This window comes from Callospermophilus lateralis, chromosome 5 (genome assembly GCF_048772815.1).
Source record: "Callospermophilus lateralis isolate mCalLat2 chromosome 5, mCalLat2.hap1, whole genome shotgun sequence".
Classification (NCBI taxonomy): Eukaryota; Metazoa; Chordata; class Mammalia; order Rodentia; family Sciuridae; genus Callospermophilus; species Callospermophilus lateralis.
Window position 1 is genome coordinate 24593205 of NC_135309.1, and position 17354 is coordinate 24610558.

Genomic DNA, 17354 nt, shown 5'->3' on the forward strand with positions numbered 1-17354 from the left:
GAGGGGAACGAGGGAGAGAGAGAGAGGGGAATAAGAAAGAAGAGGAGGAGGCAAAAGAAGAGGAAAGAGAAGGAAAGAGGAAAAGGAGGAAGAGAAGAATATTCTCGCTCAGTGTCAGCAAATGAGGCATGGCAGATGCAGAGACATGGTGGCATTGGGCCATGAATTCTCTTTTATGTTGGTTCTGTTCTATGTTAGAATCTGCATTCACAGTTGAACTATCTCAGTAGCTTGTGTAGATTCAGGGCTGTGTGCTTCTAGATGCACACCTCTAGACAGTATTTGAGAGTCTTCACTTAGGTGTGTCTATCTGAATGCTCCTGTATGTCATTGGCTCAGAAAAGTTTGTGTGCCCCTGCCTGAGGGGTGCTGTCCAGAGATCTGGCAAACGCCCCACCAGATCCACAGGAACTGAGAAGGTGAAAGTTGTGGGTTCCCAGACAGCTCTTGGAAGGAATGGGGTTGAGGAGCAGCCAAAATCCAGATGTCTTCTCTCCTTCCTGGAAAGTGCTGAAGCCCACAGGGCTTTACACCAGTTCTCACCTTTAGTGACCTTTAATTCCAAACTCTCACCATCCTTCTGTAAAGAAAATTTGCAAGATTCCAGCTGACAGTCCCTGCCACGTATGGAAAGGGTCTTTTATGAGCTCTGAACTCATAAAAGTTGTTGGGCCATCATGTCTCAGCATGGCCAAGTGAAAAAGACCTGATTCTAATTCCTGCTCTGCCCACTTATCCACTGTGTGAAGTTGTATTGTTTTCTAACCTCTCTGTGCCTTTTTTTCCCAAGCATGAAATGGATTAGTGCCTGCCCTACAGGGGTACTGGGGTAACAAAAGGGCTCAGTCCATAAGTTTTTAGTCATAGCTTCTAGATATTACTTGCTAGTTGCCCTTCCCTGGGGTAACAATGGGACATCTCTTGTGGAAGTGGATCATGGTGCCATGGCAATAAAGTTTCCAGATCTCAGGTACCTGAGCATGCTGCTCTAGAAAGACAACTGTATAACTAGAGGCAGAAACCTCAGAGCAGGGAAGGAATTCAAGAGGTAGGCCCCTGAATTTCCAGTCTTAAGACTGGGATTGCAAACTTAAACCCATCTTACTGATGCCTCACAAAGAGATTGAATTACTAGAGTTAAAAAAAAAGAATTAATTTCATTCATTAATATTTATTTATTGAACATCTACTATTTGCTAAGAGTATTCCAGAAGCTTGGGGATACAACAATAAATAAGACAGACCTTATGTGTGCCCTTATCAAGAAATATGATCTGAGCTGCTTGTGATGGCACATGCCTATAATCCTAGCAGCTCTGGAGGCTGAGGCAGGAGGATCATGAGTTCAAAGCCTGCCTCAGCAACTTAGTGAGATCCTGTCTCAAAATAAAATACAAAAAGGCTAGGGATGTTGCTCAGTGGTTAAGCACCTCACCAAATTAAATATATGTGTGTGTGTGTGTGTGTGTGTGTGTGTGTATACACACACATATACATATACACACATATATTTATAGATATTTATATATATGTATTTATGTACACATATATATATTGGGTTTATATTATATGTGTGTGTGTGTGTGTGTGTGTGTGTGTGTGTGTGTGTGTGTATCTCACCAGCACAGGAGATGTCTCTCTGGGGCCCTGGCCTCTGGGCTGCATTTTCCTGTGTGGTCAGAATCATGCCGGTGGACTCTGTGAACGTGGGGCACCTAATACTGACTCTCAGCCCATTGTTCCCTCTCCACCTAGGAAGTGAAATGCAGCTTCTGTTTGTCTTAACCTCACAATAAAAAATAATTTTAGGGGCTGGGGATAGCTCAGTTGGTAGAGTGCTTGCCTTGCACACACAAGGTCTTGTGTACAATCCCTGGCACCAAAAAATAATAAATAAATAAATAAAATTAATTTGGTTTAGAATTATTTATCGTATTTAGTAAATTCATTTATGTTTGGTAACACAAACATATAATGTGTTTAGAGCTATTAAGAATTATTCTCAGCATTTTACAGAGGCTAATAAAGGAAACAAGAATTTTTTTTTAATTATGATGATTTCCAAGTTCTGGTTTGTTTACCTGTCAATGGCATTTAATAACAAAGCAGTAGGAGATCAAATGCAACCATTCAATGAACATCTATTGCATTTTAATAAAGAGATCAATTACAATCTTTTCAGTTCTTGCTATGTTCAAAGTAGGGCTGAGTACTTTTTTGATGCACTGTTACTTATTTCTTTCAAACCACACCACTGGACTGGAATCAATATTTTCCTTGCTCTACATTTAAGAAAACAGAGCTCAGAGAGGTTGTATGATTTTTTCCCAGGGTCTCAAGGCTGTTACCCCAGAATCAAACCCTGCATTGTCTGAATCCAAAACTCAGAGATTGTTGGGAGCCACATCCTCCATTCGCCACCTGATAGACAAAAGGTGCAGTCCCAGGTGTTGATTGAGTCACTGTGCCAAACCTCCAGGAAGTGTGTGTTGGTGGCCCAGGAGTGATGGACATGGACACTCTAGTGTGGTTTACAGGGAGGGATTCACCTATTTTGTCGGGGGGTGGGGGGAGCACGGGGAGGGAGTGAAATATAGACTTTGTAGAAAATATGGGAAAGTAGTAGAGAAATTGGTCCTTCCAGGAAAGACAGGATGGGATAATCAGAGCAGTGTCTTGGGCCTTAACCATGATGTGCAGCCTAATGAACTACGGCCAGCTTTGTTCTGTCCCTGTTGAGAGATAAATTACACCTGGAGATGGTTATACCTTATCCCTCTCCACTTCACAGCTTCATGGTCATGGATAGGTGCTTTCTAGGAAAAGTTACTTTCCTTGTTCAGGTTAATTTGTTCCTTGACTATTAATGCGTTATATGAGTCTTATAATACGGTTGAAGTATTATGATGATATGACTGACCCCAAAGAGTAGCAGCACCTCATTAATTGATATTACTATTCAATACACCTCCCCTGCCACACACACCCTCCCACTTCCCCCTGACCAGAACTCCAGTGGGGATGACATGATTACCTTTACCTACAGAAAGGCCATTCTCCATCCCTTTTTCCATAAGGTCAAATTTATTCATTCAATCGATGTCAATCGCATTTTTATAACAAGATCGGTTACAAAATTTTGAGAGCTTACAGTGTGCACAGCGGAGCAACTCTGCAAGGCAAGGCACTTATCTTTTGGCAGTGGTTTTGGGGGGGTGCTTGGTTATGTATTGTCATTTTTTTTCTTTTTATCTCACTGGGATCTGTATATATATCCTACTTCATGTACAGCATGTCATAACAGTCAACTTTGTGAAGTACTTTAACGTTTCAAGTTCTTCTCACATATTTTAATTCAGCTAGTCTCCCCAAATCTCTGGAGTTCTTAGGTACCAATATAGTTGAAGAAACCCAAATTCAGAGGCATTTATTTTTCCAATGTCAAAAATAACAACTCAGGGTACCGGAGTTGTGGCTCAGTGGTAGAGTTCTTGCCAAGCATGTATGAGGTACTGGGTCTGATCTTCAGCACACATAAAAAATAAATAGAAATAAAGATATTAAAAGAAGAAAACAGTTAACTATTAAAAAATTTTTTTAAAAAAAATAAAGGTTGTCCCCAAAGGACAACCTTTTGACTCAAAGCTGGTGTTCTTTCTGGGGACTGTTACTATCATGGGGAACCAACCACCATGCTGACTTGCCCTACACTGCATCTAGACCATTTGGCACAGTACCAGGCACACCGAGGGTTTTCAATCAATACCTGTTAATTGGTGAAATGGACAAATAAGTCAATAAGGCTTCAGAAATTATCTAACTCAGCTTTTGATTTCTGTAGGTAATAAGATGGGACCCCAGTAAGATTAAACGGACTATCTAAGGATGATTTGTTTTAAACCTAGAACAAGTTTCCCCTCCTAGTAGTCCATTGCCTATAGTTTCTATTATGATTGTTACTGTTTTTTAGACTTTTAACTCAGCCAGTTCTGGTATTGAGTCACATATTCTTATAATAATTGCTCAGTGAAAAAAACAGTCATGCTGGTGTTTGAGAGGGGGAGAGCCCTGAGTGTCCTCATGCATAGTGGCCAAAAGAATATTTGCTAAAAAACTGTTTTCTAAGTGGTTAAAAAAAAAACTTTATAACCCAGAGAAGAACAGAAAATAAGCACATTATTGAAATATCAAGGAGCCATAGGTTTCCCATTTTCACCAGCTTTGCGTTCCTTGAGTTTTGGAAGATGGCACCCTCCCGCTTCTCACCTTTTGAGTTTTAATGACCAAGGTTTGAGTCCCAGTTCCATTTAGTATCTGTCTGACTCTGTGAAGTTTGATGAATGCCCTCACCTGTAAACTGGGAGAAGAATGCCTTTTAAGAGTATGGTTGTGAGAAGAATGCCTTTTAAGAGGATGTATGTTCTTGTAGCTGCCAAGAACTAGAAAATAGCACCAGCCTTGAAATATCTCTTTTCTTCCCTGGGGAGCAGGAACCCATCACTAAAACCATTAATCGACCTTTCTTTGACAGATCTGTTTCAAAATATATTGAGTTTAGTTTCCAAGTCTTAAAACATTTAAAATTAATTTTAATAATATATCTGTTTAGTCTTTTTACTATGCAAAATGCCACCATAAATAAACATACAGAATATCCAATCAAGGGGCAGACTAATTGGTCAGCTAATGCATACCAGCATGTTCTATATTTTTGCAGCTTCTGTTTCTCAAAAGCTATTTGATTTTAATTTATAATACAGGACCAGTAAACCATTTGAAAGCTAATTGTTAACATATAATCTTAGTAACCTTTTTTGCCATCTGCATAATTCATGAAGCTTAGAGAATTCATCATATCTTTCAATTGAGTAATCTTGTTTCCATGTGTCATTGGTGGCTATCACTTTTTTCCTTTACTTTGTAAATCCAAAAAGTTTAATGGAAATTTTTGTATTCTTATTGTCTACCAAAATAAGTAAGAGTCTATTAATAATGATAACTTGAGATGGCTAGATTCTATTATGTGTAACAATTGGGCCCTTTTAAAATTAAGGCACCCCATTCTTAACACAGCACTAAACATTATATAATAATTCAGTGTTTGAGAATCAGGATGTCAGTGTTCATCCTTTACTTTTGTCTTTGCAAGAAGAAATCATCAAGAGAGGTGACTCAGGTCTGGCATTGTAGCTCAGTGGTAGAGCGCTTGTCTAGCACATATGAGGCACTGGGTTCAATCCTCAGCATCACATAAATAAATTAAATAAAGGTATTGTGTCCATCTACAAGGAAAAAATTTTTTTAAAGAGAGCTGAATCAAGAGAATGCAATTGAGCAGTCAGCCTTGGGCCTGCTGTCTCTTCTAATCCTGTCCCCTTTCTTTCCTTTCAAGCCAGTCCCTTCCCAGACTCAGAACTGTCTACCTCCAACTCTGTTTAGTTGTTAGCCTCTCATTTTCAAATTCCTCGTTCTGAATTCTCTTATATTCTGGCAAGTCAAATGTGGCCTGTTTTATATTGCTCAAAATGGTTCTTTTAACTTATTTATATTGACATTGCAAATTTAAGGTGACATCTCTACTGTGGTTGTTCAAAAGTATCAATGAAATGAAATCACACACAAAAAAGTACTTGCCATATATAGCATGTCCTTACGAATTACTCACTACTTTTACTACTTCTAGTTTTGCCATTAAATCATCTACAAACTCTTATGAGCATAATCCAGAAATTCATTACCTGACATTATCTCATACCAAGTACAGTTTTTAATATTTTATGTGTTCATATAAAGACTATACATTCTTTAAAACATGCCAGGCCTTCTTCTAGTTATCTGCATACCCTAAACAAAATGATAGGCATACTCACACCACTCTATTCAGCATTCTAAAATTACATAATTGTCACAGTTCTCCAGAGCTGGATTATTATACCATTGCATGGATGGGAAAACTGAAACTCAAATTGCTTATGGGAACAGAGCCACACTTCGGACTCAACAGTGAAATAGCAAAGCCAGTTGTCTTTCCCACTGTGTGTCTTATCATATTTCCTTGCATTGTAAGCACCCACCAAGGCTTACTATTGTTTGAGTTGTCTTTTCTGATTCTTCTCCCTTGCAGATGGACCCCCACGAAAACATCTTACTGAGCACACTTGAAATCAAAAACGAAATGGCCACATCGGAGGCTGTGATGGGACTTGGAGACCCCAGGAGCACCATGATGGCCTACGATGCCTCCAACATCCAGTATCGGAAAGCCGGGTTGCCCAGGCACAGTTTTGGTCGAAATGCTCTGGAACGACACGTGGCGCAAAAGAAAAGTCGCCTGCGGAGACGCGCCTCGCAACTGAAGATCACCATCCCCGACTTGACTGACGTGAATGCCATAGATAGGTGGTCCCGCATATTCTTCCCAGTGGTTTTTTCCTTCTTCAACATCGTCTATTGGCTTTATTATGTGAACTAAAACATGGCCTCCCGTGGGAATCAAGGACTCGATTCCTCCTCAGAACAGTTGTACAGCCTGACGTAGGACTTGGAAAACACATCAATCCAGGACAAAAGTGATGCTAAAATACCTTAGTTGCTGGCCTATCCTGTGGTCCATTTCATACCGTTTGGGTTGCTTCTTCTAAGTAATGAATACACTAAGGTCCTTGTGGTTTTCCAGTTAAAGTGCAAGGGATGTAAGTCCATGATGACAGGATTGAGCTTGAGTATTCCGTTTTCATCTGCGTAGTAGGCAGCTACTCGGAGGGGAAACATTTTGAAGATATTCTGAAAAGGCTCAATAGCATTGTCAGTCATTGCCCTAAGATATGGTCATATCCAGACACTCTCTGTGTTCATTCTTAAGGTTGGCATGCTATTGAAATAGCGCTGTGCTCATGAAACATTATCAGCAGTACCATGCACACATGTTACTTTGGGATGGTCCGTGCCTATGTTATTAAGATGATCGTGATGTCATGGGGAGATAATTACCACTAAACTGGTAGCTTCTCATATAGTTGGAGCAGCATTAGGGTGGGGAGCCCAAGGGGGCTGGGGCCAAGGCAGAGACTTGGTCAGCAATTTGGTCATTGTCTGTGTTTGATGGAGTATAGGGAATCAACTAGGATATCCTTCATTTTGGCATTTAGAGATAGAGACTCTTCTGAACATTATCATACATGGGAGTACCCAAAAAATATTTTGCAAAAAATTATTTTCTAGGTGGCTAAAAAGTTAACAACACAGAGCAGAGTCAAAAATTCCAGAAATGAGTGTTGTAACAAATTTAAAGCAAGCAAGCAGAACCCTTATCACCACCCCACAGCATCTGGTCTGTACATACTGTGTCCAGTGGCAAAGGGTAGAGAGAGAATTATTTTTTTTCCAACATCACAAGATTTTGACAGCATATCTAAAGAGGTTTTTATAATTTATCTAATCAGAATACAGCCAGAAAATAGAAGAATTAGGGGAACTAAAAGTATCTTAGATGTTCAGCTTAGATCGGGAGTCATGCAGGAATATAGAATACAGACATGGCTAACAAATAGGTTATCTTCCTTCGAGAGTGCCAGGTATCTCTGGAACATTTCCCTATGAGTTTATTTTTTGAATTGAATAGGGTATTTCAAAAGGAGGATTTGTTTACTGCTTTAAAGGATTAATGGTTCTCTTCAGATTTTCTTGCTTCCAAACTTCTGATAATATTCTTAGGAGACAGGCACAGTAAGCCTTTGGGAGAGTGAGTGAACTCTATTTTCATATGGGCAATGAAGTTTACCTTTATAATTTTGAAAGCAAACAATACTTTAAAAGAGTTTGTGCATGAAAAAAGTTTGTGGGTTCACTGGATTTGATTTTCTTAACAGGTGCTTCCATTGTGTATATTGCAATCTGCTTAATCAAGAAAAATATGAAAACTAGTGGACAATAGGGTAATAATAGCGCCACATTAATCTGTTGAGAGTTATGAGCCTCGGTTGATATTGCAGAAAAATATAAAACTGATAATTAGGCTGACATGGTATATTGGTTTATTCTACCTTAAATTATGCCATTTGTTTCTTTTTGTATTAATTGGACATATGCATTCATATGTTGGACAGAAATGACAGTAGGCTGATAATATTTTATTTCTATCCATGTGAGGCTCATATTTTGCTTTTCGTGTAGAAAATAGTGAATTGTTAAATTTTCTGTAAAGTTTGATTTGAGTGAACTTTTTCTCAGAAGATGACTTTGCCGTTTCTACTTAGAAAACAAAAGCATCCTCTTTTTCAGAGTAACACTTCTAATCATGCATATATTTTCTTGTGGATAAAATGTATGTTTTCTTCCCCTCCTAATTCAGTAGTTTGGGATATTATGGAGTCCTGTTGCTCTCCTATTCTACCTAGTAGAGAACAACAACATAAGAAAAAATAATTTGTCATTCAACTTTCTGAATTTGCCCCAAGGTGGGATAAAAAAATTTTCCCCAGTGTAGAGAAGTCTGGCTTTTATTTCTGATTACATACTTGAACACCTCTGAGTATAATCTCTGGGCAGAATCTGACCAAGGATCTTCCCTGTATGCTCAGAGTAGAGGTTTCTCATGTTTCTCCAGGGACATGCTTTCTCCTAGGCAATCATTTTTTGGGCCGTCACACTAATAAAAGTGCCTGCCCCTTGTGGCCAGGGGGTAAAGTTTGAGTAGAAAATAACAGGAAGGAGCTTATCAATAACTCAGGGGCACAAGTCTAAAATGTCATTTCAGAAAGTTTTTTCTAGACATAACTCAGAGCCCAAGTCTAGAAGTGGGCTCTTATTTGCAATTTCCATAAAAGCCATAAAAATTCTTAATATTGTCATTCATGATTACAACAGAATTTTGGATGTCTAGGCAAGTCAACGATCTGAATCAATGTGGAGGGATACATCTTCATAGCATGAGCCTCAAATACATATGACCAGGAATTCATTTCTGCTCTCAACGATGTAAAGAAATGAGGTAAAGGAGAGAAGATGGAACCTTGAAATGTGTGTCCTAGATCGAAAATCATATATTGGCACTCAGTAAACATATAGATAGAAAAAAACTGACTCATCCTGTCCAGAAATAACAGTAGACATAGGATTTATTCTAAGCTATATGTTTAGTTGAATTTGAATGCAGTCATTAAATGCAAGGAAGGGTGCTAGGCTTCATAAATCCAGACAGTCAGTCAGCTTGATATCCAGTGGTTAAACTAAAGGACCACAAAGGTGTGTTTTTGCAATTCTGATATGATATTACTATCAGTTTATACATATGTATAGTTTTTCTTTTGATTATAAAACTGCAAGATAGCCAGCAATTAAGGTGTTTTCTCATCTTTGTGAAATTCATAGGAAATCTGACTCTAAAATGCACAGTCTAAATGAAATCTTCGATCTCAACCTGTATATATATATTGTACATGACTGCTAGTAGGTATGAAATGCACTTCAGAATTGAAAACCCATGCAACATAATCATGTGTTTGCAAAGGAATGTTACAATTCTTTCTACTGCAATTTAATAACAGGGGAAAAGACTCAAGCAGTGCCATCTAGACCTTTACTCATTTCTTCAAAAGCAGTGCTAAGTAAAATACTACTACTACTACTGATGATGATGATTTGTAAACCAAAAGACTTTACCTTCTAGCATTAGGAATACACAAAAATCTCGTCAGCTTAAAAAAGCACAACACATAAAGGAAGTGCAGTGGAATGCATAATGGAGAAATGAATCACATTTATTTTGTGCAAGACCTGCATTAAATTGGCAACTAAGACAATTTCCATTTTCTATAGGTAACTGTGTTCCTGTTTTAAGATTAACTTCATATTCAAAAACAGAAACAGCAAGACAACATCAACAAACACAGTTCTTACAACATATCTACATGTGTATATGTGTATATATATCGATCCATGTAAACATACATACATATATATGCATCCATATGTTGGAAAACAAAAGGAATAAGCTAATACGTTTTGTTTCCTTCACCAAACCAGTGTATATGTATTTTTAATTTAGCAACCAACAATCAACATATTGAAATAAGTAATACAGGGTACTGAGCATTTCTCGTATCAGCGCATCAATGCCCACAGTTCTTATGAACCTTTGCAGAGTTCGACACTACAATAGTACTGTACCTCGGAATATCCAAGTTAACTAGTTCTCACATTGCCTGTCTAATTGCTCTTTTTTAAGGATACAAATATTGTTGTCCATCAGTGATTTAAAAGTAAAAATGTCTTAAGAAAATGGAAAATGATAAAAATTCCTCCTGCAAGGAGAAAAAAAAAATGAAACTAAACCCACCATGTTGGTTAGGGAAAAATACAAGTGTAGCAATCATGCCATTTTGCTAAGTGTACAAAGTACATGTTATGTGAGCAACCATGACTTTCACTGAGAGTGTGTAAATATTAAAACAGATTTCTTAAATATTTTTAACTTCTAATTTGTATTTTATGGTAAGGCAACGTGCTAATTCTGTTTATGGCTTAAGTTGATGTGTTATAATATTATGTAAATAATCAAACATGCTGTAAATGAATAGTCAGTAGATACAAATAATTGTGTTTTCTTTTTATTTTTATTTTTTTGTTTGTATTTACTATGTACGGTTACTGGAGTGCCCGAGCAGAGTAATTTAAACACCCTTTTGCATAAATGGTTTGGGAATCCCAGACAGAAGGGTTTCAGTTTGCTATCTCATATGCGCACACAAACACCACATACACACACACACACACACACACAGACTCAAACATTCATAATCTTCCACTCCCCTCTGGTTCACTTCCTCTCACCCTCCCTGTGCTATGAGAAAACCTGGTAGTGTTTTCTGTAGTCAATTTGACAACCAAGAGATAGCCTTATAAATAGAAAATGGAGAAAGGAGAAATGATTATTGATATCTTAATAGAGTTTTTTTTAATATGTCAGATTTCTAGAAACCAAAGTTTGCAAATTAAATGTCAATTTTCAAAAAGTGAAAGTTTGTATTGATGGCACTACAGAAAATAAAAATGCTTATTCATAACAGCTCCAGACAATTGCTACACACAATGCACACTAGAAGGTTTTTTTTCTTCTTCTTTTAAACAGTAGCCTTTTTGTCCATAGATAGTATTGTTCCTTTCAACCAAAGACTCCAGAATTATTTTTTAAAAGGAAAAAAAAAAAAAAAACAGGGGAAATGGGGGGGTGGGAGACACTGCTTCACACCAAAGGTTTATAAAACATTTTCCAAATGCACTAGAAAGATTGTAGAAACTAGTAAGGAGTCAGCAGGATACTAATAAAGATACTTCCCTAAAGAAATGATTTTTAAAAGTGGGGGTGGGGGGCAGCGCTCTTAAATAGCTTAGTTTTTAGAAAATAATAAGTAGTAGAACATTGCTGTAGATGTTAAAAATTCTGACATCAAATTTTAATTTGCTTCAAAAAGTGCTTTTGTGATAAAGATAAATATGATCCAAAATGAGGAAAAACAAAATTAATGTTCTTTGAGTTCCTAAACCAAATGTCACTCCCCTATCACATTGTCCTCTATTCTGATACCATGTCTGTGTCCTTGCACCAGTTGAAACAAGTTGACAGTTCCCTCGGCTTACCTTATTTTTTGGTTCAATAATGAGAATTCAGCCATGGTAATTTTAAACCTAATTAACTCAAACAAAGTTGCCTATAATTAATTCCATACATTTTTAATTTTCCTTTGCATGGGTGTTTAAATAGTTCTGTTATAAATACTGTCCCTGCATAGTTCTGACCTGTCCTTTTATAAAAAGTGATATTCTAGTTTCTTCACAATGTAGTGATTATCAGCCTTACTGATGACCTTATAGCCTTTCTTAACATGCACATAATGCACATTTCCAATGTCTACAAAATGCAAACACAAGTGGATATCACTGCATCTGTTTTCATGTCTTTCTAAAAAGAGAACTATACTAAAATCTCTGGGATAAATGAGATAGTTAAAAAAAAATGAGGATTATAAATGAATAGCACATAAGAATTATTTTCTTGAATTTAAACTTATTGCAGCCAGTTTCAGCATGTAAATATATAATAATGTTGGCTAGTGTGTAATTCTTAAACTAAGAAATACAAATAAAAATTAAAAGGTTGTGCGTGTGGTTTCATTATGTTCAGAATATTTATGTTTTTGAACAGTTGTATGAATTATATCATAAAGTCAAGGTTTTGGTGTAAAGCAAAGTAAAGCTTGGGATCTCAGGACCTGCTGTCAGGCAGACTTCTATTTGAGTTTTGATTTGCCACTTATGAAGCAAATTATTATGCATAGAAGTCTCAATTTCATTGTCCCTCAAGCAGAGACACAATTTCACTTCACTTATAGGGTAATTGTAAAGATTAAAAGAAAAAAATCCATGAGGCACCCTTAGCAAAGTACAAGGTACAAAAGTGGTCTGTAAATAATATATGCGGCTCTTGTCAGTTGCCATCATTCTAGAATATTCAGTGTATATCTCACAAGTGTTTTTACTACAATATGTAAACTTCACAGCCATTATTAAGTGTTCTCTTTGTTTAGATATTGGATGTTAAGGATAAAAGACCTTGCTTTCTTCAGGAAACATGATAAACATAAGATGTTCATTTATTTGATATTAAACATACGTCTGCTGAAGACACCCTAGCCAGTTCACCTTTATTTAGTCCTTACCATAGTCCTGAAAGTAGAAGAAGCTCAAGCTCAGCAAGATTAAGTACCTTGTCAAGGAGAGGAAGAAGCAGCTGGATTTCTACCCAGACTGAACTCACCCCTAAATCCTTCCAAGTGATTTCCACCTCATCATTAAGAGTGGGTGACCAGGCTTATTTAATTCTTATTTGTTTGATCACTTCACAAGAAACATTTGTTGATAAACTCCCTGCCAGACCTAATAAACACACAAAGTCCCTGCACACTCCCAAACACATGGAACTATCCCAAGTCCAGTGAATCAGTTGGCGACGATTCCCATATTCTTTCCCCTTAGTGACTTTGAAATGACCAAACAGTACCTCAGTAGACTCATGCTGTGGGAGGTAGGGTGTCTGGACCCAATCATTCAATGAATTCACAGTTAAAGAAGAGTTATAACTACTAATGAGCAAGCAGCCCAGGTCATCTCAGGTGGTATTATAAATTATAAAATCTAGGAATGTGAAATTCTTAAACTTGCACTTGAAATCCCTCCTGCTAAGTTTCAGCATTTCTTATCCTCAGAGCACATATATGCTCAAATACATGAACATGCTCCTATGACTAGTGGTGGTGATGGCAGCAGGATGTATGTGTGTGTCTGTCTGTGCATGTGCCTGTGCTCAGTCAAGCCCAGGTGGGTGGCAGAGAGACGATGGGACCAACAGGTACAGGGTTCATGGTCCACATACTGCAAGAAGGGAAAGTGCTGAGATATTTACCCCCCAAAGTGCTGGTCAGTTGGTGTTGAGAAAAGTTCCTCTCTTATTTTCTAACCATTGGAGGATCTTCGAGGAGTCTGTTTATTAGATAGACTTGCACTCTTCTAAGACTTGCTCTAATTCTAAAATACACGGGATGTTTCAGGAAAATTATTTCTCTGAAAATTGAAGAAGACACAGAAGTGGAAAGCAGAATTAATATTATTAAATATTGTTCATGATAGGCAGAATTAATATTGTTAAAATAGTCAAAGTAACATAAGAAATATGCAAATTCAATGCAATCCCCATTAAAATATCAATGATATTCTTCACCCAGCAAGAAAAAAGTCTTAAAATTCATTCAGAAGAATAAAAGACCCAGAATAGTCAAAACAATTATAAACCAAAAAAGCAATATAGGAGGCATCACAATACCTGACTTTAAATTATACTACAGAGTGGCTGGGGTTGTGGCTCAGCAGTAGAGTACTCACCTCGCATGTGTGGGGCCCTGGGTTCGATCCTCAACACCACATATAAATAAATAAAGTATTGAGTCCACCTACAACTAAAACATATTTTAAAAATTATACTACAGAGCTATAGTAACAAAGACTGCATGGTACTGGCATAAAAACAAACACACCAAAACAAACAACCCAATCAATCAATGGGCTAAGAAGCTGAACAGATGCTTCTCAGAAGAAAATATACATTTGATCAACAAATATGTGAAAAATATTCAATATCTCTAGTAATTAGAGAAATGCAAATCAAAACTACTCTTAAGATTTCATCTCATGTCAGTCAGAATGGCAGTTATCAAGAATAAAGACAACAATAAATGTTGGCGAGGATGTGGGGAAAAAGATACACTTATACATTGCTGGTGGAACTGCAAATTGGTGCGACCAATCTGGAAAGCAGTATGGAGATTCCTCAGAAGACTTGGAATGGAACCACCATTTGACCCAGCTAGCCCCCTCTTCAATCATACCTAGGGGACTTAAAATCAGCATACAATAGTAATGCAGCTACATCAATGTTCATAACAGCTCAATTCACAATAGCTAAACTGTGGAAGCAACCTAGATGCCCTTCAATATATTAATGGATAAAGAAACTGTGGTATATATACACAATGGAATGTTACTCAGTATTAAGAGAGAATTATAATAAAATTATGGCATTTGCAGGTAAATGGATGGATCTGGAGAATATCATGCTAAGTGAAGTAAGCCAATCCCAAAAAATCAAGGCCAGATTTTCTCTCTGATAAGTGAAGGCTGATCCATAACAGGGAGTGGGGAGGCATGGGGAAAATGGAGGAATATTGACAGGGCAAAGGGGAGGGAGTGAAGAGAGGGTGCCTGGGGGCAGGAAAGATGGTTGAATTCGAGATGGACAGCATTACCCTAGATACATTTATGACTGCATATATGGTGTGATGCTACATTGTGCACAACCATAGAAATGTAAAGTTGTGCTGCAGTTGTGTATAATGAATCAAAATTCATTCTGCTGTTATATATACCTAATTAAAATAAATAAATTAATTAAAAAAACATACAGACCAATGGTACAGAATAAAAGCCACAGAGACAAACCCCACAGATACATTCATCTGATCCTTGACAAAGGTGCCAAACACACATAACAGAGAAAAGGGACAGCCATTTTACCAAATTGTGCTGGGAAAAATGGTTATCCGTATGTAAAAGAATGAGACCAGAGCCTTATCTCACACTGCACAAAAATCAACTCAAAATGGATCAAAGGTCTATTAAAAGGACCAAAAATGTAACCCCTAAAATAAGATGTAGAGGTAACATTCTAGCATATAGCCACAGGCAATGAGTTTCTCAATAGGACCCCTAAAGCTTAGGAAATAATGCCAAAGGTTAATAAATGTGATGGCATCAAACTTAAAAGTTTCTACACAGTAAACAAGAATGTTCATAAAGAGAGAATATGCAGACAGAAGAAAATCTTTTCTGTATACTTTTCTGACAGAGAATTATTATCTAAAATATGTAAAGAAGTTTAAAAACTCAACATCAAAAAAAATAATTCAGGGGCTGGAGCTGGGGCTCAGTGGTAGAGCGCTTGCCTACCACATGCAAGGACTGGGTTCGATCCTCAGCACCACATAAAAATAAATAAAATAAAGGTATTGTGTGGATTATTTATGAAAAACATTAAAAAATAACCCAACTAAACGGGAAAATGAACTAAACAGAAGCTTCTCGAAATATGAATGAGCAACAAATATATGAAAAAAAATTTAACATCATTAGCAATTTAGGAAATGCAAAGCAAAACTACACTGGGATTTTATCTCACACCAGTAGAATGGCAGACATTAAGAATACAAACAATAATAAGTGCTGGAGAGGATGTGGAGAAAAAGGAAAATTTTTTGGTGAGACAGTAAATTAGTCTCACTCCTCAAATGTCTAGGCATGGAATTACCATATGACCCAGTATTTATCCTAAAGAATTAAAGTCACCATACATAGCGATAAATGCATACCCATGTGTCTAACAGCATTATTACAACAGCCAAACTATAGAACCAGACTTGATATCTATCAGCAGATGAATTTAAAGAAAATGTGGTATATATGCACAATAGAATTTTATTGAGCCATAAAAAAATGAAATCATGTTCTTCTCAGGAAAAGTAGAGAACTTGAAAATATTATCTTGAGCAAAATAAGACAAATTCAGAAGGTCAAAGGTGGTATGTTTTCTCTCATGTGGACGATAGAAAGGAAAAAGGAAAAGAAAGGCGAGGAGAGGGAATCTCATGAAAATAGAAGGGAGATCGAAAAGGGACCCAGGGGAAGGAAAAGGGGAAATACTAGAGATTTGTTTTTTGTTATAACAAATAATATTATTGTGTGCATGTATGAATATATAACAACAAATCCGACAACTGTAATGCACCAATAAAAATGTGGACAAAAGAAAAATAAACATTTTGTAAGAAAAAAAAAGATCATTTCTCAGAACCATGAAATTCGTCTCTGAGAATAACAAAAATTTAAAGCTGAAAATTTTCAGGCATGACAGTAACCACAGTCAGTTCATAATGTTTAATTACCTAAAACAGACAGCAACAAAATATAAGAACATGTATGTCCTCTCAAATCTCCATGACAGAACATTACCTAAATGTTCAAATCCTCTCTTGTCCTCTATACTGCAGGGTCACCCCCCCCCAAAAAACATGGGCTAGAACCAAGGAACTATCTTGGTTTGATGATTGTCAGTTGATAAGTTTTGATAGCTTTGATAAGAAAAATTATCAATGTATTGCTTTGTTTGAGCTCTGGTCTCGATTCTCCTCTTTTTTGTTTCCTAGAACTAAGTGGTTTTGTGTATTTATATGCTTGCTTTTGCACTTCAGAGATTTTAATTAGAAGAAAGGAGAAACTGGTAAGGCATATCCAGAGATGCTGCTTACTATCCCACAAATACTGAGGACAATGAAGTTATCTTTAAGGGTAAGAGAGTGGAACAATTTCTTGGAAACTTGGGAGGAGAAAAGGCGGGCAGCAGGTTCATCCAAGAAGAGATGTGGACTTTATTCAGTGGCAGTACTCTGGGGAAATGGCAGACCTCAGAGCGCATTCTTAGGAAGCCATGCCCAGGGCACTATCACAGGAATCTGCTAGGATGGCCAACCACACCAAAAGAATAAAATAGGACAAGGCAACTCAGCAGCAGAGAAACGAAGCATTTTTCTATAAAGCTTTCTTTGAAAAGTTAGATTTATCACTCTGCACCCATCAGAGACCTAAGATTCTTTCCTAGTCTCCTCTCTCTATCCCAGTAGGTGAGATGAGAAACAAGAGAATGAATGTGATATTAGAATCTAACACAATGTTCCTAGAAGTAGGCATCCAAA

The 17354-nt window shown here is 37.2% G+C and overlaps 1 protein-coding gene across 1 annotated transcript in view; it reads left to right on the forward strand.

The window, feature by feature from the left end:
- Positions 1-9016, forward strand: part of Gabrb2 (gamma-aminobutyric acid type A receptor subunit beta2) — a 228411-nt gene extending 219395 nt beyond the window's left edge. Inside the window, exon 10 of the mRNA XM_076856374.2 lies at positions 6125-9016. Within this exon, the coding sequence (XP_076712489.1) occupies positions 6125-6472 (348 nt within the window). The 3' untranslated portion in view covers positions 6473-9016. The remainder of the gene's footprint in view (positions 1-6124) is intronic.
- Positions 9017-17354: the final 8338 nt, after the last annotated feature.